Source organism: Felis catus, chromosome B1, assembly GCF_018350175.1.
Source record: "Felis catus isolate Fca126 chromosome B1, F.catus_Fca126_mat1.0, whole genome shotgun sequence".
Lineage (NCBI taxonomy): Eukaryota > Metazoa > Chordata > Mammalia > Carnivora > Felidae > Felis > Felis catus.
The window spans coordinates 147,457,005-147,483,609 of record NC_058371.1 but is presented as its reverse complement, the minus strand read 5'-3'; the positions used below and the strand labels follow the sequence as shown (position 1 = coordinate 147,483,609).

The window sequence follows — 26,605 nt, the reverse complement described above, 5'->3', positions numbered from 1 at the left end:
AGGGTGTTGATAAGGCATTCTTTTTCTATGTCCCCAAGAGATACCAGTAGTGGTATATAGGGGATTATTGAGGGGGGTAAAGCCCTCTGGGTCTATTTGACCTTCTAAACACTAGATCAGAACTAAGCAGGACATTGGCACAGCCTGAAGTAATCTTCAGTTATATCACATGCCTTCATAAATGTGGCAACGGGTTATTCTCAAAAGCACAAGTAGCTAAAGTGAGTCAACTGAGAATAGTGTCCTTGCTTTTAAAGCAGACAGCTCAGAGATGGTTCATATAGGGTCTTTATTGTCAGGCTACAAATAGACATGGGTGCTGGTACAAACGTGTTGTGAAAACACAGATGAGTCACTGAACTGTTGTTGTTTAAGCAACTCTTCTGCCAGCTTCTGTGCAGGAGGTCTTGCCTGCTTGAAGACAAAAATTTACAGTTAAGCATTTATTTCAGAGCTGAAAAAATATATATAAATTCTAATTAATATTAATCATAATAAAATATATGTATATTTAATCCCACATACACACCTGTGTGTATACATCTATCCCCCACATCATTAGAAGCAGATCTTAGGAGCCATACACATGGATCATTTCCCATGGACCTGTGTTCAAAATAAAACAGTTGAAGCTATGATGGATCCAAGTACAATCAGTTTATAATGGCAACATCCATGACTGCATGAATCCTCCAAGTTGGGCCACATGTTTGGACCATCAGGCTGCTCTGAGAGCACTCTAAGGCTTTCAGAGGAGGTATTTAAATTAAAATTAAAATGTGTGGCAATTAAAATTTAGCTTGGATTTCTCAAGTGACTGAACCCGCTTTGCTAAGAGTTGACCTCAGATTTATCTTGGATCTAGCCCTGGGCTTGTGCCTCTTTTCTGTTCATATTGTTCAGCAACAAAGGACTAGAACATATGCTTTCTGAGGTCCAGGAATTGTGCAACACTCTTATTATCCTTCTCAGTATGTTCCACTGTAATAATGGTCTTGTCCCCTTGCCATGCTATGAAACAAACAAAAGGTTTTCAGCCTCACCATCCTAGAAGCATGTTCTTTCCGGAACCAACTCTGTGACCATGTATGCCAGCTCATTGCATTGTAGTTATATTCTTGGTTGCCAGGCAGGTACACTGTTCTGTTCATTTAGATACTTCTGATTAAATTGTTAAACACTGATTTAACAAATACTTATGGATAGCTTAGTCTATGGGCAAGTTACCTGTACAGGGAACACTTTCTGATGTTCTGTGACAAGTCTCTATGTCACTTAAAAGTTGTTCTTAGCTTTATGGACACAGAAAAATCTTTGAACTCAAATTGACATTGTTAATTGTGAATGACTGAGCATAGTCTAGAGTGAAGAAAGTCATTTAAATTTTTTTCCCCAGAGTAAATATAATCTTATTTTCACAAACCTTTTAGCAAAAGGATACAGTAAGATATTTAGAATTCTGTGAATTTTGTGATATTTATGGAGCCTAACAGAGCACATTTTAAGGAAATTTGTCTCATAATAAGGAACATTTATAGCTGGCATCTCCAAATTTGAAGCTTTATTTAAACATTCTGCTGTGCTGAGAATATTTAATCAATCTGCTGAGGTTGGAAATGTATCGTTTCTTATTCACATATGATATTCCTCCATAAGATAGACACTTCTTTATGAAGGTTCTCATGTGCAGTTTATAGCAGCAAGAGTAAAGAAAATTGATAATTGCTTCATTGTAGTAAGGACTGTATAGTAATTTCAACTTACCTAAATGTTGTGCTTTGGCACCAAAATGCATTTCTTTTTCTAAGTGGAAATGCAAGGTGATATGCTCATCTGCCTGACATAGTCTTCCAGAAACATACCACAGGTTTAAAAAATTAGGTAGAGATAGTCTGTTGGCATGAGGCAGTTGGGTTGTTGTGGTTGGCAAAACTAAATGTGCATTTGGTGACAAAGTAAGGGGCTTGCATTGTTTACTTGCCTCCAGTGTGCTGGCTGTTCCTTCTCCCAGGAAGCAACTTAACTAGATCATTTGCTTCACTTCATGTACAAGTTCTGAATCAAACCTGTTTGATTAAGGTTAAGTCAAATGTAACCAAATTTTTCACTTGCCCGAACATATTTGGTTGGGTTTTTTTCAATGGGAAGACCTTTGTCAACTCTGTTTTCTTGGTGATTAGAAAATGATAGTGATTTGGGCAGGCTGGCAGTCCCAAATGTTGCTACCTTCTAAAACTATTTTGTGTTTGTCTTGAAATAATTTTGAAATGGCTTTATTTTTAATAAGATATAATTATGCACTGTAGAAAACTCAAACAATACAGAACAACTACATAAAAGGTAATTTCGCCCTTAAACTCATGACTCAGAAATAGCCATTATGAGCATTTTCATAAACATCTTTCCTACATCTTGCAGTGCATGTGGAAACAGATAGATTGATGTATAAGATTTTATATACGTGAGATCATATACCTGCTGTTTCATAACATGGCTAGTATTAAGTGGGAGTTTTTCCACTTCAATGTGGACCTTGAGCATTATTTTTAATGACCACATCTTTTATACACATGATGATACATGTCCTACAATTTACTTAATAAATCTCCTATTAGTACACTTTCAGTTTTCCCGACTTTTCTCAATTATAAACAAACTGTGGTGCCTAACTACATTTTCATTCTTTGTAATTATGTCCTTGGAGTAAAATTCCTAGCAAATGTTTGCAGGATATTTTTTTTATATTTGTTTTAAATTACACTCCACAAAGGTCATCCCAGCTTTTACTTCTACCAATAATGGACAAGACTGTCCACATGCATGCACTCTTGCAAAAACAGGATTGTGTACCATATTTTCATTTTTGCCATTCAGTGGGTGGAAAAATGATAGCTCATTCTTACTCAATTCAGATTTCTTTGATTTTTAGTGAGGGCGAATATCCTTCCACATTTTTATTGGCTGTCTACACTTTGTGTCCTTGGCATATTTTCCTTTTAGGTATTTGTTTTTTTTTTCTCATTGACTCATAAGAACTCTCTTTGTGTAATAAGGATATCTACCCTTTTCTTGTCAGAAATATCCCAAATATATTTTTCCTAGATCTATCCTGTGTCTTTTCACCTTATTTATGATTTCTTTTGCTATATAGATTGTAATTCTTATGTATTCAAAATCTTCAATCTTTTATGGTTTCTTATTTTCATTATATACTTAAAGAGGTTTCCCCACTCCAAGATTAGAAAAATATTTACCCACATATCTTAGTTCTTTTATGTTTTCCTTTAAATTTTTTATCCATCTGGGATTAATTTTGTGTAAGGTTATACTGGCATTTGATGTTTGGGTACTTCGGATGATCTAGGTACCTATTCACAACTCTTCAAACAAAAAAATATCGTAAAGCCTCCCCGTCTTGCCCATCCATTCTATCAGACTTGCAGTTGTGGCTCTTTGGTCAAGGTTTTGGATCACACTTTTCTTTAAGCAGAGAGCTAATTCCTCTTTCAGCTTTTTCTCTTTCTTCAGTCCTGCTGGGCAGTGTAAACAGAAATCCTGTTCATGACGACAGAGCGCTTTTAGGCAGAGTAGATGGCAATAAGGATTTGGCAGCTGTGATCTGTCAGGACAGAAATCACTGATTTATAGGCTGCAGTTACACAGGTGAAATAAAAAATGAGGGTTGGATATCCAGTCTTCTTCCCCAGTGTAGATGGATGGTCTGTGTAACCCTAACAAATGTCAGCAGGTGGTTCTTATTTTGAGAGGAAGGGAGTTTTTTTTGAATTGGTGCACCTCAAATTTGAGCTGCATGAAAATCAACTGGGGAACTTTGAGAAAATACCGATTCCCCAGGCTTGATCTTCAGATATATTGATTTAATTGTTCAAGGTAGAGATAAGGAATCAGTATTTTTTCTTAAGAAAAACAAAATCTTCTCAGATAATTGTCATGTGACCTAAATTTGATTTAGAGACTTTCATCATTTCTTCACTTATTTTTAATCATGTGGCTTGGCTTTTAACTGGGGACCTGACATCAAAACTCCTGCAGATAATTCGGGTCTTGACTGCCTATTTCCAATGGATGTGTTTAAGTGGCATTAGGCTGTATTATTTTCCTTGGCTAAATTTCAGATTTGGAGACACAGCTAGAGAAATTTAATTTTATTATTCAACATTCCACACAGTTTGTATAAATTATAACCAACACAGGCTGAAATTTCTCTTCTTATGGTTAGAAACATTTTAGTTTTCTTAAAAAGCTTGAAATATAACAACAATGTCAGCGAATACTTTATCATTTACTACCACCAAAATATTTTACTTTCCAAGTTTTACTTTGTTGAAAACTCTCAAAGCCATAGAAAATTTTTTGTTTTCTTGGGCAGTTGTGTCACTTTTCTCCTGTTATTGCCATCCAACCCCCCCCCCCCAACAGTTGTGATTATTATTGTAAATAATGAATTCCTTAATAAAAAGGACAGAAAACAAGCAGGTCATTCTTTAGTGTTATATGAAGATACTCAGTTGCAGTGAAGTCAAAATTGACAGTGTACATTTTTAATTTTTAATGTTTTGTTATCTTTTGAATGTGCTTATTTCACCTTAGCAACGACAGGCGTGATGGCCCTGGTGACCCTTGTCACAGGTAGTTCGAAGATCTGAAATGCTGGTGTTACCAATGATGGTTGATTTTTTTTTTTGTTGTTTTAAAGACTCCCGTTCTTCCATGGGGGAGGGGAAGGAAAAAAAAAAAAACAGGTTAGAGTGGGAGAGAGCCAAAGCATAAGAGACTCTTAAAAACTGAGAACAAACTGAGGGTTGATGGGGGGTGGGAGGGGGGAGAGGGTGGGTGATGGGTATTGAGGAGGGCACCTTTTGGGATGAGCACTGGGTGTTGTATGGAAACCAATTTGTCAATAGATTTCATATAAAAAAAATAAATAAAGACTCCCGTTCTTATGGTCTGACTTCTTTTATGCTTGATCTTTCTGTTATGGGACTTGTGCTGATTTTCTTGGCTGTTTTGCCAAACAGGGACCATCTTTGGTTTAACATCATACCCTGATGTAAGCAGAAAAGTGTTCATACATTGTTTTGGGTGTGGGTTTTGACTTCACTGCTGTAAAGTAAAACAAACTATTCTGTTGTATTATAGTTGATTCCATGTGTTTAGTAACACAAGGAATGAAAAGAAGTGATGGCTGTAGCGTGGCCCCCTAAGGCTTCTGTTGATTTAGGATTTGCTCTGAGAAATATTGGAGATCTAAAGAGGTTTTTTTGCCCCTTTTCCTCTGAGGACTAATCTTCATCTTTTCTTTTATGTCACTCCTTTCGGCTTTCTCTCCCCATCTTTTCCCTCTTTTGAAGAAAAGAGAAATAATAGAGCCAGGCTGGGAAGAAGGAGATGAGAAGTAGTGAAGGAAAGAAAACAAACATTTTATTGTATCTCTATTATTAGCTCTTTATATATTGTCTTTCTTAGTCCAGTTATTCTGTGAAATAGCAATTGATTTTACAGAAGAGAGAGTTAGCATGTAGAGGATTTGGTGACTGGTGGACCTGAGATTTCATTCCGATATACTTCACTCCAAGACATGCTGTTTGCACTGAGCCACCTGGAAAAGATGTTGGAAATCAGCTAGTTCAGCTTCCCATCTTATATCTAAACAAATACATTGTGTATATGTTACTGTTTATAAAAAAGTTATCATATATCAGAGACTATACTAAACATTTTTCATGTGTTGTCTAATATGCATCCTAACTGTATAAGGCCTAGAGAGATTAAGTAACTTGCTTAAAGTCATTGATTGAGTAAATGGCACAGTCTAGATGTCACTTTGAGATTTTTTTGATTCCGGAGTCCATTGTTATCCTCTACCATCTGGATGTTTCTCTTCTACATGAGGAAACTAATTTTTTTTTTATTATGAAATCTATTGTAAAATTGGTTTCCATACAACACCCAGTGCTCATCCCAACAGGTGCCCTCAATACCCATCACCCACCCATCCCTCCCTCCCACCCCCCATAAACCCTCAGTTTGTTCTCAGTTTTTAGGAGTCTCTTATGTTTTGGCTCCCTCCCTCTCTAACCATTTTTTTCCTTCCCCTCCCCCATGGTCTTCTGTTAAGGTTCTCAGGATCCACATAGGAGTGAAAACATATGGAATCTGTCCTGCCCGAGGAAACTAAATTTGACAGACTTTAAGTGGCATTCTCAAGATCATCAGTTCTCTGATGACAGAACAAAGTCTAGACTCTACATTTCCTGCCTGCTGGTTCTTTGCTCATTCTGTTGTTCCACAGTGGGTGGTATGTGCTCGGAAATGGAGTGAAGTAAAAGCCTAACCAAAACGGAGCTGTAACATTGTGCCACCTGGTTCTTCCACACCTCAGAGCTCAGCCACACGTGTCCTCATGGACTGAATGAGAAATAATAGAGGCAGGGAGAAACTGGGGGTAGAAGTGTCTTTATGAGTTATATCTATTAAAAATATACACACCCACACGTTCTTTTCTTTCATTACTGAATCCTGAATATAACAAATCAGAAAAGGGTTTCTGATAGTTCACCTTATAAATAGCTTTAAATTCTTGTTAGTTAAACTGAAGTTATTCATTGCATGAGATTATTTTTTTTTACATTTCTGTATTGTCAAGACTAACAAATCAAAACGTGGTGAAAATAGTTCTTTTCTCAGAAACGCTGCAAGGATCTCTAAGTTTAAGCAAGTTTCCAGTGTAGTGTGTATAATAAATCACCTGTCTCTGTTTCAAAATTGCCAGCAACAGAATGGAAACTGTAGCACTTACCAAAGGATCAAGTACTGAAATAAAAATAATCTGCCTTTTAACAGTCACATGGTTTCCATAAATCAAAGCCATCTTCTGGGAGAAATTCCTTGTTATCTTTACTGAATGAGCAACAGCGGCTGTTGACCTTTGATAAGTGGAACCTAGGGTATGATTTGGGTATTTCTTCTTCAATTCCTTTAGCGTTTCCTGCACACCTACAGAGCACATGGAGGGATAGGGCAGAGCTTGATGAGAAGAAGAAAAATAGGAAGGCCCCCGGAGACCCTGTGCTTTGCCCTCAGAGAGATTGATAGTGATGGCAAATCAAGTAGAGAATTCCCAATCTTGCATTTCTTCTTTTTTCCTTCCTGTTCTGTCTCACGCCCAGGTGGTGCTGTATTTTGATACTGCAGTAGTAATGAGAAATATGTCTTTCTCTGTGCTTGGTAAAGAATGACACAGTATAACTCTGCCTGTCACATTCACGCAGAGGGTGGCTTGTCTTGCCACGTGGGGAGCATTCCGCTCCTACCCTTTCATGTTACACACTAAAGCCAGTCATGAAAAAGAAAGATAAATGATAAAGACGTTTTAAAAAAAAACCAATGTCAATGCACAGGAGGTGAAAAACTGCACTTCCAAGAAAACCCCAGCTGAAGCCAGCATACTTTGTATCCTTGCTATGGGTGAAGTCATGGTTGGACAGGTACCCACACTCCAAAGACTTGTGGTGCCACATTGAACATGGTGGACTTGTTCATATCACTTAACTCTCCTGAATCTCAATACCTTCACATGTAAGAGATCAAAACTATTTGTTGGGCACAAGGGACTGTCTTGTCTGCATGAATGCAGCCTGGTTCTGCCAGCCTTGTGTGTTATTCTTCATTTTGTCTGAAAAAGAAGGAGGTGGATACTCTGATTATGTGTGGAGTGGTTACAAAATATTGAGATGACGTTCTTCAGTCATGCAGTAGAGCTCACGGCCATGGAAATGGGGTTCCCTGTCCTCCTCCTCTCCCTGCCCTGCCCGGATTTCAACCTAGATTTCTTAGAAGTTGTTCTGAGTTGTGTCAGAATATAGATACTCTCTGTGTGAGAAGCTAGTCTTATTTGTCAACCCTTGCTTTTTTGCCCTGTCCCCACCCCAGCCCCATTAATGCATGGTGCTGTTTTAAAGGATTTTTAACTTTTCTGAATTGAATGGTACCCTTCAAAGAGGAGGATGTGCTATTGCCAGTGCCATTTTAAGCATAACATTGGTGGCTCTGATGCAGTGTAAAAAATATTTTGGGTAATCATTATAATAAGGGTCTCTTAGGAAGGCTTTTGAGTGGGTATAGCACTTGATGTGTTTAAGTTCTAGAAGTTGATTTTTTTTTTTTTACTTCTGTCATTCAAACTTTTATTACTTAAAAAAAAACATTTTGGGGCGCCTGGGTGGCGCAGTCGGTTAAGCGTCCGACTTCAGCCAGGTCACGATCTCGCGGTCCGTGAGTTCGAGCCCCGCGTCGGGCTCTGGGCTGATGGCTCAGAGCCTGGAGCCTGTTTCCGATTCTGTGTCTCCCTCTCTCTCTGCCCCTCCCCCGTTCATGCTCTGTCTTTCTCTGTCCCAAAAATAAATAAACGTTGAAAAAAAAAATTAAAAAAAAAACCATTTTTTTACTTGAGTCTATTTTACATACAATTTTACGTTACTTTCAGCTGTCGAAAGAACATAGTGATTCAACTTCTCTGTGTGTTACGCTGTGCTCACCACGAGTTACCTACCATCTGTCACCACACAATGCCATTACAATGTCATTGACTATATTTCCTATGCTGTGCCTTTTATTCCTGTGATTTATTCATTCCATGCCCGTAACTTGATTAAAAAAAAATTCTGTGTGATCATTTTGTTATATGATGGGTGAATGAAAGTTGCTGGAGAACTTTGGGGCAGTAGAAAGAGGTGCCTTAGGCTCACAGGCAGTTAAGTTAACTTTTTATTGGTGGGGTGCAGGGAATCACTGAGGGGTATCACAGATTATCCAGAAATCTACTCTGCTCCAAACAGAGGGCGGTTTAGATTAAGAGATGGCTTGCTTTATGTAAAAACATAAATCATGCTTCTATGAACAGGTAATTTGTTACTCAGTTGAAGGGAGAGATCTTCTTGGCACCATTTTGTTTTAGTGTGATTTAGTATGTTTTAGTGTGATCATAGACCCTATGATTAAAGGGTCTTTTGTCACCTTTTTATATTTAAAAAGGTCACCCCTTGATATAATACTATTTCAAGTTTAGATCCTCTTGCAAATAAACATGTGCTTTTCTAACTAAAATTTGAACTGTGAAAAATAGAGGAAATGGGCTAGTTTGCCATCATCTGAGGCCTTGGTCCCAAATGACATGATTAAGAAAGTTAGGGTAATCTTTTAAGTCAGTGATACTTGATGGTCCATGTTTCTTTGTTCTTGTTAGCCTAAAGGAAAACAATGGGTTGGGTTTCCAGAGTTATAAGTACAGGAAAGTGTGGCCACAAAGATTTAGTTATTCATGTTCCTACACATGTATTTCCTCTAAAATAAATTAAAGTTCTTCTATCAGTTTACATTATATACAATATATATAAAATAATATGTGTATTATATTATATATATATATAAAGATTTTTTTTTTAATTTTGGAATTGGTATGTTAGAGATTGCAGGATGAAGGGAAAATAACTTTTTGTGTCTTCTTTGCTCCCCTCTCAAATCTTTCCTTTAGAAAAAATAGCCTTTGTGTTTAAAATGTAACCACTTGTAAGTACCTGCTATGCGCAGGGTGAAATCAGGCTGAAGCAAACACTGAAGTTAACCACAGAGAGAAAACCGTCACCCAAAGTACTAAATCATTTCTACCCACTTGGTGGGATTACATAATGTGATTTTCCATACAGAAGCTTCAATTGATATTTTTAGAATGGATCAGAGTCACCTTTTGCCTTCTGTAGTCAACCACCAGTCATTATAGTTACTGTAGTTTTTTGGAACAAGTCAGCCCTTCCAGTAGGGAGGAATGACTAAATCGTATGTGAAATAGATGGTGATATTCATACTGGTAAGAATCTCAATTCTTTGTGTCCATTTTCTGTGTTTGGTATGGCCTTTGTAGTAGCATATTCATGTGCTTAATTTCTCCAGTGGCATCACATGTGGGAGGAAGAAAGGTGTGTTTCTCCTAACAGCTCTCTTCTCTTTCTATCAGGGCGTGTTGGAGAGCTTCCTGGGCACAGCTGTCTCTGGGGCCATCTTTTGCCTGTTTGCCGGTCAACCACTCACGATTTTGAGCAGCACAGGACCTGTCCTTGTCTTTGAGAGGCTTCTATTCAATTTCAGCAAGTATGTGTATACATGTCTAATTATAAATTAGGATTAATTCTAGAACACAGTCTAGATATAGCACAGAATAGTAATTAGGTAGATCAGAATATGGGCATTTTGAGATTTGGAGGTTGAAAGACCCTTGGAGATTGGGTAGTCCAACACTCATTTTACATTTGATTCAGCTGAGGGCCCATATGTTGTACTATCTACTTGCCCTCATCATTATTCTCTATCCTTCTAGTCCTGCTTTGTGCCACAGGGGCTGACCCAAACACTAAGTCTCCTTTGCCCTCTGGCTTATTGTTGGGTTAGACTAGTGCATGAGTAGGACAGGAAGGGAGGGAGAGAGGTCAGGGTGTGGGTCCACCTCCCTGTACCTCACAGTCCCTGCTTTAACACTGCAGTCTGGCAGTGGCTTGTCCCCTGAGTAGAGCCTCTGTACAGTGGCTCCACTGGCCTGGCTCTACCCTCACTAGGCTCTGGTGACTCTCTTCCTTCCTTGGCCTTTTGAAGCTAGGAGGTAAAAATGGCTCCCTGATGTTTCCAGTTCCTGAGTAATTTGCCATTCTCTGTTACTCACACATCTGTAAATAGCCCATTTATTAAGTTTTCCTCACAAACCCATTTGAGAATGCCATCTATTTCCTGTCATGATCCTGGCCGACAAGAAATGAAATGTCTTGTTCAAGGTCCCATGGCTCATTAATGAGAGACTAGTTGTTCCAGTGATCCACTGCTCCTGACCCTGATTCCAGTGTTCTTAAAGATTCATTTCAAGAGCCAGCTTAGTAATAGCATTTGTTGAGTGTTGATCACATACCAAATATGATCCGAAGTGCGTTACATGTACTTCCTCATTTCATTCCTGTAGCAGTGCAATGAGGTAGGGACCATACCCTGTTTTATTATTTTTATTTTTATTTTTAAATGTTTATTTATTTTTGAAAGGGGGTGGGGAGAGAGAATCCCAAGGAAGCTCCACACTCAGTGCGGAGCCCGATGTGGGCCTTGATCTCAGGACTGTGAGATCATGACCTGAGCTGAAATCAAGAGTCTGATGCTTAACCAAATGAGCCACCCAGGCACTCCCACCCCCACCCCCATACCCTGTTTTATAGATGAGAAAACAGGCAGGGAGAGGGTAAGTGCATTGCCATAGGCCCCATTACCAGTTGTTGGTAGGACTGGGATTTGAATTCTGCTTTCTGACTCTGGATACTATGCCTCTTATGGAATTACTATACACTCCTAATGGACATAACAATTGTGATATCGTATTTTCTTTTAGAATTTGATGGATCATTTTAAGAAGGAGAAAATCAAGTTAAGCGAATTATCCAAGTGGCCACATTAGCACACAAATAAATTCAAAATCAAATTGGGTATTCTGGCCTCTTTCTAGTGAACTCGATACCTCTCAGAGAGAATTGCCTTTCCCAGCAGACCTCAATCCTTAGGCAGATTGCAGAATTTCATATTGACTTGCTGGTACTCCTTGAATTTCCATATTCTTATATTGTTATAAATTTTTAAGATTTTGTTGTTGGAAGTTTTGTTACCTACATGATACCTCATGGACTCAAGGGCTGATAGAATAGCCTTTGAAACTGTATGTTACCATCAAAAGCTATCACAAGATAGAGAAGGCAGTGAGAATTTAAAACGAGTGTTTTGAAAACTGGGCTGAGAACATCAGCAAGATCTTATGAGAATTTAAAGCAATAGTGTGAATTTTCTGTAGCTCATCACTACAAATCCCTCCTCCATCATAATTCTCAGAAGGACATTGGAAAGAATTTCTATTTGTGTCAGTTTATAGAAAGTCAAACCATTTTTACATGTTTAAGAAAACATTGTGTGAGACAAGAAAGCTTTTGTGGAAAGATGGAACAAGCATGTACTATAAACAGGAACAAACATGTGCAACCTTTGCAGAAAGATTTATTGGATGCAATGTGATCAGAGCCTTAATATACAGAAAATGTTTGCATCCCAGTTTACTTTGGATAATTGCAGGATAGAGATTATTTCCTTTCACTAAGCAAGTTCCTTTCTCACTTTCCCTTCTGTTTCATCATAATTGGTAATGTAAACATAGTTCCAAGCGATTTGAAAACAGTTGTAAAGCAACAAGAAACATTTGAGAAACTGTGCTTTAAATTCATCACTGAGTAGCCTGTGGTGCTTTAAGGCAAACCATGTCCTTTTGTTCATAATGCTGTGTCATTTGCTTCTGTATTGTAACAACAGTGCTAATATTTTGTTTAGATATAGAGTATTTGTGTAGATCACTATTTCTCCAAGTGTATTTCCTCAATGATTAGTCCCCTTTAGATGTTTCATAGAAAAAAATGCTTCTGTGATCCCCATAAATCTGGCAAATGCTGTATATTTGCTTCCTCTTAGTAATTCATTTTACATTTCAGCTTACTAAGGGATCTGAGAAGTCCTTTAGTAAAGAAACTGCTTTAGTCTGTCTTGCCCAGATTTCCCCCCAAAATATTTTACTGTTTTTTTTTTTTTTGAAAAGTAGGTAAATCTTTGTTTTGTAGTTTCAGTGGACTCAAGCGTGACTCCACATAATCCACAGATTTCCCTCTGACGTGGAATACAGGTTTTAATGTTTGGCCTATAAACTGGAGAATCATTAAGGAATATGAAAGATGTTCTGTCACCTTTTAAAATTAGTAACAGAATGACAGCTTACAACTTTCCAAATGGCAATTGTAGTTTTTTCCCCCTAATTCTACAGTCTTCTTTGCACTGTTTTTACACATTGTAAACCAGTAACAGAGAATTAGATACCTTTTCTTTTTCTCACGCAAAGAATCTGAAAGTTTTTTTTTCTTAATGTTTACTTTTGAGAGAGAGAGGGAGAAAGATAACGTGAGTGGGGAAGGGCAAAGAGAGAGGGAGACACAGTATGAAGCAGGCTCCAGGCTCTGCTCTCAGCTGTCAGCACAGAGCCTCATGTGGGGCTTGAACCCACACAATCCGTGAAATCATGTCCTGATCCAAAGTTGGATGCTTAACCGACTGAGCCACCCAGGTGCCCCTGGAAGTTTTAACACTGTGTCTAAGCCATGTAGAAACCTCTAATTAAAGTTGGATTTTAGCCTGTATAATTGCATTTAGTCATTCAATAATTTTTTTCCTTCTATTCTTTGAATAATTTATTTAGAGGCCTTCAAATGATTGTTTTCTTCTATTATGTTGTTGGATTTATTCATGTAGTTTAGGGAGTTTACATTTGTCAGTGACTTGAACATTAATTTCTGTAGCATGCCTCTGATGAGTTCTTCTGTTTGTCTGTACCTTGGTTTTATGCTACTCAGAAACTGTAAGTCAAAATATCTAGGAACACTGTGATATCATAAGGATATAAACCCATTTTCTCATTTGAATTCACCATAGTTTCTTTTGTCTCTACTATCATTTACTGTTACTTTTTATAACTTAATTGCTATTTAAACTTGGCACTAAAGGGACTGATAGTCTTATTGGATGTAATATTGCCACTTTATTGTAGTCATTACTGTTGATCAACTTGTTTTAAAAAGTTTCTCATCTCTTATTCCTCTTTCTTCTTGCTGCTGTAAACATATCACTTTTATAATGAAGTGCCATCGGTTTTAGTGATTTTATTTGGGTTATTCTTATAGAGCTACTCTGGGAATATTTAAGTATTTTAGAGCAGCTATTTTGGTATATTGTTTACATCCTAAGATTTAAGTTTATATAGGCATTTTTTCCCTTTGTACTCAAACTGAGTGTTCCTAACCATTAGCTGGTTATTGGATTTGTTTCTCATCCTGTCCTATAAACATCAATTCTCTAAACAACCATTAGCATTCTTAGGACAAATCAAGACTGCCCTGTCATCTTGTTAGGGAAACAAAACTAAGTAATTGTTTAAAACTTTTTATTTTAAGAAAAAAGTTTGTTGGCTCAGAAGTAATAAAACTGTTTCTTAGCCCTGACTCCAAGACTTGATTCACTGTGTGATAATGTAAATTATCTCAGGTTCCTAGAATTTAGCTTTTTCTATAGTCTACTTATCTCACAGAGACAAGCATAGGATTAAGCAGTGGGATTGTAGATCTAAAGAGAACTATAAGGGAATGCAAAAGATGTCCTCAGGAAGATTCCAGGATTGGGGTGCCTGGGTAGCTCAGTCGGTTGAGCCACTGACTTCAGCTCAGTTTATGATCTCACGGTTTGCGGGTTCAACCCCACGTCAGGCTCTGTGCTAACAGCTCAGAGCCTGGAGCCTACTTCGGATTCTGTGTCTCCCTCTCTTTCTGCCCTCCCTTGCTTGCACTCTGTTTCTCTCAAAAATAAACATGAAAAAAAAATTGAAAAAAAGAGAAAGATTCCAGGAAATCCATAGGAGATAACTTTCTGCCCAAGTGTTAATAATCTCCTGCTTTGGTAATATATTCCAATTTAGGTGATTTGGTGAAAAGAAGGAAAAAAAGGACAGTGATTTTAAGGTCCACCCTAAATACAACTCAGGGGAATGATGGTGAAATTTTTAAAGGACCAGTCCAAGAATGCAGAGGTTTGGTTTCTGGTCCAGCTCTGCCGCTAAAACCTTGGCATTGGATAAATGACTTAACTTCCATTGGCCTTGGAGTTCTCATCTATAAAATGAGACATATTTGACTAACTGGTATCTATATTAAGATTCTCCAGAGAAACGAGACCAATATAATAAAGATATTTATTATAAGGAATTGACTCACATGATTATAGAGACTAGCAAGTCCGAAATCTGTAGGTTGGGCCAACAGGCTGGAGACCCAGGAGAGCTGATGTTCCAGTTCACATTCAAAGGCTGTCTGCTGTAGAAACAGAAAAGGCCATGTTCCATATCAAGTCCAAAGGCAATCTTCTGGAGAATTTTTTCTTGCCTGGGGTTGGCAGGTATTTTGCTGTGTTCAGTTGAAGGATTTGATTAGATGAATTTCACCCACGTTATGGAAAGCAGTCTGCTTTACTCAAAGCCTACCAATTTAAATGTTAATTTCATCAAACTCATCCTTATAGAGATACCAAGAATAACATTTGGCCAAATATCTGGGTACCACATGATCCAGCCAAGTTGATGCATAAAATTAACCATCACAGTATCTAAGGAACTTTTAGTTCTAATATTCCATAAAATTTTCACTCAGGATCTCCTGGCTCTCTGTGAGAATACTTAGGTCATGGCAGTAACTGTCTCAAGTCCAAAGCCATAGGCATGCCTTAATTCATCTAGCAAGTTCACATTGGAAACATTTAATATGCCAACGATTGTGTTAGTTAGAGAATTTGAATTTTATTCTATGAACAGTGTGAAGCCATCAAAAGGTTTTGAAAGGGGGTAGGGAGGATCTGATTTACATTTAAAAAGATCATTTTGGCTATAATGTGGAAAATGGCTTTGAGCAGGGCAAACATGGATATCAGTAAGGACGTAAAATCAAGCAAAGACTTCCTGGTGGCCCAAACTGGATTGGTCGTGGTGAAGGTGTTGATACCATACCTTCAGGAATATATTAAAATACATCACTATAAAAGATACTTGTTTAAAATCAAAGCTGTAGAGCATCAAGTATGCATGATCCTTGATTTATTTCTTTTTCTCATAGAAGAAATATGATGACTACTGTTTGCTTTTTCATCATAAATGATGAGAAAAAGGGGCTGCTGGGTGGTTCAGTCGGCTGAGCATCTGGCTTTGGCCCGGGTTATGAACTCATAGTTTGTGAGTTCAAGTCCTACATCAGGCTCTGTGCTGACAGCTCAGCGCCTGGAGCCTGCTTCAGATTCTGTGTCTCCCTCTCTCTTTCTGTCCCTCCCCTGCTGTGCGCTCTCTCTCTCTCTCTCTCAAAAGCAAATAAGTAAACATTAAAAAAAAAATTAAATGATAAGAAAAATACTATAATCTTCACATAATTTTAAAAGAATCAATATGAAATGGTAAAATGTCAACACTTGGCCCATATTTTCCTAAATGTGAGCTAATTTACTTAAAAGGAATGGAAAGGGCTTTGGAAAACAATGGCCTCCTTTGATGGAGGCAGCCTAATCTAAGACTGTGGGACAGGAACAGACCAAAAACAAGGTGGTCACAAGATGCTTCACACACCACTTAAGCAGGATACCATGTCTATGGACAAGCTTCACAAGAAGGATACCATGTCTGTGATTGCATCTGGCTATGACACAGCAAGAGAGCCTTTCTTGATCTGAGTACAGTGTAATTATCCTATTTATCCTTAAATACCTGGAGTTTTTCCTACAACCCCCAGCCAGAATTAGTTATTCCTCTGTGACACTCTGTGGGAACCTTTAGATATCACTTAGTACTTTCTGGTGTGATTATGTTTATCAGTTTGACTCCCTCAGTAGATTGCGATGATGTGGGAACAGAGAATATATTTATATTAGTGTCTTCATTAACCAGCGAAGCTCACAAACATTTATTGAGTGCATACTGGGTACCAATGTGACGCTTTCAAATTGTTTATTTTCTAAACTCCATGAAGGCAGAGTTTGAGTGAGAAAATTGAGTTATTTACCTGCAAATGGTATGACTGCTTTTGATGTGCCATTCTTAAACTTTCAGGATTATTTCTTAAATTTTTTTTTCAACGTTTTTTATTTATTTTGGGACAGAGAGAGACAGAGCATGAACAGGGGAGGGGCAGAGAGAGAGGGAGACACAGAATCGGAAACAGGCTCCAGGCTCCGAGCCATCAGCCCAGAGCCTGACGCGGGGCTCTAACTCACGGACCGCGAGATCGTGACCTGGCTGAAGTCGGAGGCTTAACCGACTGCGCCACCCAGGCGCCCCAGGATTATTTCTTTAATAATATCACTAGACCAAATCCTTAGACTTGGTATTTTCTGGATAAAATCAAGAATGAGATTTATATTTAGTGGCTAAAAGTGATCCTGTATTTTTTACAATCATTCTGCCGTCATTGGGTAGTTTTATATTACTCTTTGTATTCCATGGAGGAGTCTAAAATACCTTTCTTTCTTCTTTCCAGGGATCATAATTTTGACTATCTGGAGTTTCGCCTTTGGATTGGCTTGTGGTCAGCCTTCTTGTGTCTCATTTTGGTAGCCACAGATGCCAGCTTCTTGGTTCAGTACTTCACTCGCTTCACAGAAGAGGGCTTCTCTTCTCTGATTAGCTTCATCTTTATCTACGATGCTTTCAAGAAGATGATCAAGCTAGCTGACTACTACCCCATCAACTCCAACTTCAAAGTGGGCTACAATACTCACTTTTCCTGTGCCTGTGTGCCTCCTGACCCAGGTGAGGACACCATGCTTCATGTTGGTGCTTACCCTGTGTTTGGAGGAAGGTGTAGGCTCCATGCATGCAAGCTTTCAGCATGGTATCATGATCATCAGTAAAAGGTTTTATTTTATTTTCTCTGAGAAACCATCCTGCCAGATTTGAAGTTTTATTACCTAAGGTATCTTAGCCACGAGATTCAATCAGGAAGAGAAACCAGGAGCTCTGAAATGAACTCAACTTTGAAATTAGCTCAAACTGCAGTATTTGCAAGGAAATTTAGTGTACATTATTCTTCATCTTATCTGATAGTTGAGGAAATCAGATACAAATATTAACATATAAGGGCCAGACAAACCCAGTCCTCTGAACTTCTGTCCCATATTTTTCTGTTTTCTTATTGCTCTAGGAATTTCTTCCTGAAGTAAACTCTAAATAGATTATTTTGAGCTTATAGAAGAAACAAGATGCTATTGACTTTATAGAATTTGAAGCATGAAATTGAAAAAGAAGTTCAGATTGTAGTCTCTTAGTGGTAAAGAGGAGCCTTATAGTTCATCTGTGTTAGACCATGTAAGTAAGAAAGGAGAAGAAGAGATAAGAGAAAGAAAAGAAGGAATGTTATGCTCTCAGGGAAGATTTATATTCTAGAATTAGGAAAGATATAAAAGTAAAAAGTAAGTTCTGGGTAAGGAATATGATTCTATACACCCTAGCACTCTAGTATCCCTCTAGCCAAACCTGGGTCAGCACCAGGACTTTTTCCCAAAAGGTGCTCAACTTGGTCTTTGGATTTTTTTTTAAGGTAATTCATCATTTTATGATATGGAAGGCATTTGGAAGAAAGGATTCACTTTGGGGAAAGTTGTTTTATATCTGTAGAAGTTTGTGTCAGATAATTAAATGGTAATAGTGTTAGTTATCCCAGGTCATGCAATTAGCTACAAGTTATTGTCCCTTAAAATAAAAACTGATACACATTCCATGAAGGTCTTGTAGCACCAGGAGTACAATAGCGTATGGGGGACTGTGTAAACCTGAGCAGAGATGTAGGGCACATTCATGCAATATGCACCTTTACGTATAGATTCTGCAGGAAAACCTCTTCATGTTTACAGTAAGACAGACGTGGGTGTATCGTAGACTAGAATGCAGACAAAATAATTATGAGTTTAAAAACAGAACAAAGAATTTTAATGCTGATGGCAAGCTGTGTTAGATTGCCCTCAGATATTTTGGTGCTGTATTTGCAATCTTTTCTGCCACTTGGGTGGAGAAGCCTTAGAAGACCTGTATGCATCTTGAGTGACGAGTGACAAGAGAACAGTATCTCCCTAAAGTTGGGTTGGTCAGTAACACTGATGAAAAGATAGGTCATTGTTGGGCTTTGCACTCACGGATTCTTTTGTCTTATTTAAGGACAATCAACACACATTGACATAAAGTGCATGCTTAAAGGCAGGAGTGCTGATTCATAAGGGCACTTGAACCCAGTGTTTATAGCAGCACTTTCAACAATAGCCAAACTATGGAAAGAGCCTAAATGTCCATCAACTGATGAATGGATAAAGAAATTATGGTTTATATACACAATGGAATACTATGTGGCAATGAGAAAGAACGAAATATGGCCTTTTGTAGCAATGTGGTTGGAACTGGAGAGGGTTATGCTAAGTGAAATAAGTCATATAGAGAAAGACAGATACCATATGTTTTCACTCTTATGTGGATCCTGAGAAACTTAACAGAAGACCATGGGGTAGGGGAAGAAAAAAAAAGAGGTTAGAGAGGGAGGGAGCCAAAGCATAAGAGACTCTTAAAAACTGAGAACAAACTGAGGGTTGATGGGGAGTGGGAAGGAGGGGAGGGTGGGTGATGGGTATTGAGGAGGGTACCTTTTGAGATGAGCACTGGGTGTTGTATGGAAACCAGTTTGACAATAAATTTCATATTAAAAAAAAAAACAAAGCGGAGACAGGTATGAAGTGAAAATGTAGGCAACATGAATGACATATAATCACAAAAGCTTTTTATTATTAAAATGTGTACTGATGACAAATATTTCATAACTTAAAAACTGCTTAGAGAAGAGTAGGCACTCAATACATGATAGATACTATTATTAGGATCAATTAAATATGCTTGAAACACAGATGTTACCATTACACAATCATATAGAACTTTTCCTAAATAAGAGGAGAGTAACCATCCATTGTGTACTTTCAGGGGAAGTCCAGACTATGCGCATTCAAACTATTGGCTCACAGACATACTTAATTGTGGGATTTTGAACTTTCTGTTTCATTTATTTCTATCTTTATGTATTTATATGTCACTATTTCTTTATGAAAAAAGTGTGTAATCTGACTTCATAGGCAAGTCTAAGTAGTCATACAGTAAATTTTTTAAAGTAAAAAAAATACTCCTCACTTTTTTGAGGTTTGAAGTATTCATAAAGCCAGATGAGGGCTTTGTCAGCACACCTGTCACATAGAAGGTCTACTTACCTGAGGCTAATGGAAACTGGGGCTCGTTGTTTTAATTGGATGCTGGCAGAGATCATAATATAGAGCCAAGGAAGACATATTTGAACGTTTTAATTGTCAAAAATACATGAAGATTTTATGTGTAACTTTCCTTCCTAGAAGGACCATTGTTTTCTAGAAAATGTCATTGTGAAGTTTGAAACCTGCATAGTAAGTAGTCACTGAAGTGGAGATAGATGGCTTTTCCTTTTACCTGTTTTTCCCAGCTTGTATTGGAAGTCTGTCTTACAGAGTGAGTTGTCGTCTTGGAACCTCCAAGTGGGACCAGTAGTGAAGTGTAGCAGGGCTTTGAACTCAGAAAATCTAGTATTTAAGCCCCGCTTGGCTAATGCTCTATGTGCGACTTCAGGCAAGTTCCTTTTCCCCGGGTGCCTCGCCTTACCTTCCTCATTGGTACAAAGGGGTTAATAACTGCACCTACCTTATAGAATTGTTATATTGTGTGGAAAAACTGAGGTATTTTCTAGTACAGACAAAGTACTTAGGACGGTTTCTGGTATGTAATGACTAATTGCTAACTGACACTGTTACTGCGGTTATTATTATGTATTAAAATTTAAGGTTAGTAAGTACGAATGATGGAAAAACAAACCAGTCTTCATCATGCCCCCTTCTGAGCAAACACTATTGGGCAGTTGGCTTATTTTATGACAAGACTGTTGGTCGCACCCCATATTTTTAGAGTTGTCCAGGTGAAAGGCATTCATGAAGGATATGAACATGAATGGGAGGGATTTCTTTAAACTATGGAAATAAAATGTCTGTGGTTGGGAAAAAAGGCAAGTGGATATCTCCACTTTCATGATAAACCCTTAAGATTAGTGATTGTGTGTTTCTCTCCTCAAGATCTTAATACTTTTTGAAAGAAAACTATATACCACCATCAATTTAGTACTTCATGATAGCAAGTTGAAAAATGATAGTTATAGAATAATACAGTTGCATGTACAGCTAGAGTAAGTATTCTAAAAACAACAAAAGCCTGGCCTTTCATCGCAACATGCACTCCTAGTAAAAGAATTTAGTCAATGAGTCAATAATATTTAAACTGGCGAGTTACTTGTTTTTTAACACTGGGACGTGTGTAACAGTGAACCAGCAACTACACAGATGGAGACATAGGCCTGCAAACTGAGAAGTGATTGTACAGGAAAGGAAATAGGGGTCACTTAATCACTATGAAAACTTGATTCACAGCTACAATAAGACTGTGAGTTTTTTGTGCTTTGTGAAGACAACTCTTCCTCCTCTTTTCCTTCCTTGTCTGTCCTGTTCTCACTTGCTTCCATAAATCTTCATCACTTCCTGAGTTTTCTTTTCTTCATGCATCTTTCTTTCCCTTCCTTTCATCCCATCTATTGCTCAGGGACCAAAGTCATACTGAAGAACTAAGGAAGCCCAGTTGCAAGCACTAAAAGGAAAATTAGCCGTGTGGTTTGACAAAGCAGTCAGGGTCAATACATGGTTTTTGTGCTAAAATTTCTCTTTCTTAGAAATAGAGTCGCTATTAATTGATGGAGAGGTAATAGAGGTTGTATCCCCACTGTGCCTTGATGTTTACATAGCAGAGATGTATAAGAAAGATGACTCAGTTCAGAAGCCAACAGTGCAAACTAAAAAATGTCCAATTAAAGGACAGTCCACAATATTACATTTCATCACCAACATCCCAATTGGGGAAACTGTTAGCGTGATAAAGTGTGAACAATATGTGCTTTGGAGTAAAGGAAAGTGACCATGATTTAGGTCTAACCAACAGTGTGACCATGGACTAGGCTAATTACCTAATTTCTTTGTTTTTCTTAACCTGTGAGCTGGGTACCTACTCTTAGAAGTTACCATATGGATTAAATGAAATAGTATATGTAATGTTTGCCACCTAATAGACACTGAGTAAAAATTTGTTCTTATTCTTATTTCTCCTTTTTCCACAAAAGATGCCCCAGCCAGTTTAATCTTTTAGTTGTATTCTTTTAAAGGGGTTCAAACATTTAATTTTCCCTGAAATTTTCCTAATGGAATATACTAACTAGGTTCTTACTAGAAGCCCCCCCCCCACCAACCGCAAGTTAACAACTAATGTACTGTTGTAGATAAATATGAAACATTGGAGCCATATTTAAAGAAAAAAGTGTTAAGGAGTTCAGTACGTAGTAGTTAGATCATTTAATATTATTCCATTGAATCTCAAGTCTACAAAAGTGTTATACACTATATATAATGTGGAAGAAAGCTAGAAAGTCCTTTCCCCTTCCCTGAGGGGAAATGTTTATTTCTTTTAAGTTGGTCTGATTCACTCAAAAACAAATGACAGAATTTTGTAAATAAGGAATAAGATATGATCTTTCTTCTTTCTTTTCCCCCCTCTCCTCTCCCTCCTTCTCTTGCCCTTTTATTCCTTTCCTTTCTACTATCAACAAAAATTTATAGAGGGTCTTTTTCATTGTTTTTTAAGAATTGTGCTACTTCAGTGAACTAGACTACACACACACACACTCCACATACACCTATACACTACACCACACACACACACAACCCTATACACCAAAATGCACACACCTATACACCATACCACACACACCTACATACTACACACATACACACTATACCACATACACCTGTACACTATACCACACACACACCACACACACACACACACACACACACACACACACACACACACCTATACATCATACCACATGCATCTGTACACCACACACTTGCACTTACATATACACAACACTGCACACACACACCACACTGCACACCACCATACCACACACACATCTATACACCATACACATACACACATCACACACACCTGTACATCACACCACACACACACACACACACACCCCACATATACACTGTGCACACACATACACACAAATATATTCACATTGCTTTTTATAAAATGTGTTGTTTTAAAATGTGTTGTTTAAATGTAGAAGATAGTGTTAATTACTTTTTGAATGAATGAGGCCAGATTTTCATTTGACCTACACTTTAGAAATACATTTCCACTTAAGTACCTGTGTTCATTTGCCTGATGTGTCAAGGTTGCAATGAGTGTGCACTCAAGGGCATATTAATATTTTAGAAAGGGTCAAAATAAATTTTCTAACCAGGTGTGGTTTTATACCTGGAGGGGAAAGAACCCTTGCTAAAAATGATAAACAAATTAGAGAAGAAAGAAAAACTGCCTCAAGGGAGTAGATTCTATACTTTATTGTTAACAGAAGGGATATATTTTATTGATTCATTGTTGACTGTTCCAGGGAGAACATGCTTAATAATGGATGAATGATTAAGAGGGATACTTTCTCAAGTACTGAGACATCATGGTCTATAGTATCTCTAAGTAAAAGATGGCTTTTTCCCTGAGTGAAACTCTAAGACCAAGTGATTGAAAGTAGCCATGGCTTCCATTTCCTTTTTTTTTTTTTTTTTAGAATTATTTATTTATTTTGAGAGAGACAGAGACAGGGCAAGCGGGGGAGGGACAGAGAGAGAGGGAGAGAGAGAATCCCAAGCAGGGTCTACACTGTCAGTGCAGACCCTGATGCAGGGCTTGAACTCACAAAACTGTGAGATCATGACCTGAGCTGAAACCAAGAGTCAGACGCTTAGCCAACTGAGCCAGGTACCCCTGGCTTCCATTTCTACACCTTTGTTTTATTCACAGCATGAAGAGGCCTCCAAATGATCTAAAATGGTCGTCACTAGAGTAGAATTTCATTATCATTCCTTTCTATATTATTTTTCTATTATCTTAATAAATGCTATGCACCAAGATGTTACAACCGTTAAAAGGAACTGCTCGATTGTGTCTCCTGTGGTCCCATATTATAGTCGATATGCGTTTTGTAATTAGAAAGCCCATTAAAAGAAAATTAGGAAATAAAAGATAATCCTAATTTATCTTCCATGACCTGCATCATATTCTATGCAATTTTATTTTTATTATGTATTATTCCCTCTTTGGATTATAAAGTAGGTTTAAATCATAGACTAATGGTTAAACATGAAGTACTAGGCCTTCTGGTATAGAATGATTCAGGCTTTGCATTTGCAAGGATACTTTACCAGCACAGCTGATGTTTTATCATTTATGGTACTATGATCTTTTGAGAAAACCATAGAAATTTGAAGCATCCATCATTTTAGCTTCCTTTTACTCTCCTAGCCTAGTATTTTAGCAGTTTCTGTGAAACACTTGCAGGACTCAAGAGGGGAAACAATGAATTTGGATAATCACCAGATCTGTATAATTCGCTAGCTGTGGGTTCCAAGAAACACACATTTGGAAACATAGCCTGTAGTAATGTGTATACACATCTGAAATGTAGTGATGAGTGGGTATGGAATAGAAATTTTTTGTGTGTGAAAATAGTGACTAAATATGTCCCACTTAATAGTAGCTCAGCCTTTTAACTTCCAACGTGGTATCATAGGTGAAAGTGTGAAAAAGTATCCACAGATTGGAGTGTGTCATAACTTGAACTTGTCTAGTTACAGTGAAAACCTAAACATGAGGCTTGGCAAAAATACTTAGGAAAATGAAGAGTATAATAACAAAACGTGAAGAAAACTTTCTATTTGTTTTAAGGCTCAAGGCTGGGGTGGTGGCAGGTAATTTCCCTAAGAGCCATTTCTCCCAAAGTTTTCCTCATTCACCTTGTCATCCTTCCAAAAGCCATTTTTGCCCTTTTATTGATATAGACATTTAAAGCATAAATATTTGATTTTATTAAGAGGTGTTCATGTGCTGAAATTACCCAGGATCCTTAAAGAAGCCTGACATGACCATGCAGGCAAGAAGCTTATTCAGTTTTATTCTATATCTGTTTTCTAGTTACTCAGTTTCCTCAAGATGTTGCTTGAGTAGAATGAATAAAACATTAAAATTTCATTATTATAGAGAATAATCTTACATTTTTTCTTGCTGAGAGCAAGCTAACCAGTTCTACATTAATCCTAAGAAGCTATGTTGAGGGTGTAGATTCAGATTTGGCTAATATTTATTAAGCACCATCCAAGTGCCATACATTTTACTAAGGATTTTGATAAACTGTATTTCAATATCTGTTATTATAGTATATATGTATTCAGTCATCACAAACCTTGTGAGGTAGCAGACTTTTTTCCAGGGGTGAAATTTTGCTTTCTTCAGGTCATAAAGCTGATAGTCTCCTTAGTAACCATCTGTTTCAGCTTTACCTGCTATTGTGCTAACAGTTTTTCCTAGATTGTCTTATTTAATCTGCATGGTAACCTTATGAGATAAATGGTTTCAAATCCACCTCCACAAATGAGGGGCCTGTGGTCAAGAGAGTGAGGTGACTTCTTAAGATTATGCGGTGAGGTGGTTTGGGGACAGTTTGTTCCAGAATGTGGTGGAGCCAGAGTTCTAGGCCAGTTTTCTTAGCATTCCTTTCTCTTAACTTGTGATGTGGTGGTGCATGAAGGCAGACAGATCTTTTGAGCCTTGGTGGTTATTTCTTACTCATAGTTTACTGTGTAGCCTTTGTGTATATTCCTGATGTAAAGCAGAGGAGTCATAGGGTAGTTCCTCGGGCGAGGTACTGGAGGATAAAGAAGGACAACCTTACAGGTGCAATTGAAATTTCTTATGCAGGAGGTATACTAACACTGACATGTGGATGTCACCTTTTTTTCCTGCTCGTATCCTGTAGCCTGATCTTTCCGTAGACCTCTCATTAAACATACGGGGGGCCGGGGGGAAGCCAGCTTAAGATGGAACACTCACAGGCACATTTTTAAATGTCTATTACTAATGATGTTCATTTCCCCTGTTCCAGAGGATCAGCTAGAATTTGATACACAGGAAGAAGGATCAAGAAGTGAAAATCCAAGGAACATAAAACGACCAACCTGTGAAAACTCCCTGAAACCAAGTGTGGGACACAGACTGTCCCAGTGACAATTGGCTAATTCTAACTTAGCCAGATTCCTAGGGCAAAGAGTTTCTTTGCTGCATAAACCATGGTGCTGAGCAAATAGTGAAGACAGACAAAGTGCAGTGTGTTTATGATTTTCTATTTGACCTTTTCAGAATCCTGATTAAGGATATTAAGAATTCTATATGCATAGATCATTCTGCACTTGGTTGCCAAAATACTTGTATGTATCTTGATCCAAATGGTGAACAGTGGCTCTCACAGAAGCCAATTGAAATTGATCATTCTCTCCTCTGTGAGCTTAAAGAAATTTACTTTTAGTCTTATGTATGGACTCTCCTATATTCTGTTAACATGTATTTTTGGAAATGCTTGTTTACATATTTATTTTGAAGTCCTTTTCTTGAAGCAGCTACCTACTAAAATAAGTTGGAAAGGTGTATACTTTTTATTGTCCTTTTGATAGTAGTCTCTGGGACTTTGAGAGGCATGCTTTAATAGCTTGTTTCAGAGGAAAACTGAAAAGATAAAAGGAATTTAGTTGAGCAGAATCAATGTGTATCTAGAACTTGAAAGTAGTCCCTAGAAGTTCAGATTGGAATCCTGGTTTAGTTCACTGGTGGTCTTTATTATGTCATTCATCTCACAAAAAAGGAGGATATCTTGGATATCTTTCTCCCTCACTCTTA

The 26,605-nt window shown here is 37.8% G+C and overlaps 1 protein-coding gene and 1 long non-coding RNA gene across 13 annotated transcripts in view; one reads left to right on the top strand and one right to left on the bottom strand.

Moving 5' to 3' along the window:
* Nucleotides 1-26,605, top strand: part of SLC4A4 (solute carrier family 4 member 4) — a 351,984-nt gene that overhangs the window by 250,053 nt on the left and 75,326 nt on the right. For all 5 annotated transcript variants that reach the window (XM_023253060.2, XM_019829398.3, XM_019829396.3 and 2 more), the window contains 2 exons: nucleotides 10,034-10,167; nucleotides 17,196-17,467. In XM_023253060.2, the coding sequence (XP_023108828.1) occupies nucleotides 10,034-10,167; nucleotides 17,196-17,467 (406 nt within the window). The remainder of the gene's footprint in view (nucleotides 1-10,033; nucleotides 10,168-17,195; nucleotides 17,468-26,605) is intronic.
* Nucleotides 271-25,373, bottom strand: LOC102901990. 8 transcript variants are annotated; one of them, XR_006597020.1, is made up of 7 exons: nucleotides 25,119-25,373; nucleotides 14,898-14,996; nucleotides 6,821-7,017; nucleotides 4,607-4,726; nucleotides 3,255-3,619; nucleotides 530-606; nucleotides 271-411 (listed from the first exon to the last, which is right to left on the bottom strand). It is a non-coding gene; the product is annotated as an uncharacterized LOC102901990 (long non-coding RNA). The 8 variants fall into 8 exon arrangements; XR_006597021.1 differs by lacking the exon at nucleotides 6,821-7,017; XR_006597023.1 differs by lacking the exons at nucleotides 4,607-4,726; nucleotides 6,821-7,017 and having other exon boundaries at nucleotides 271-414.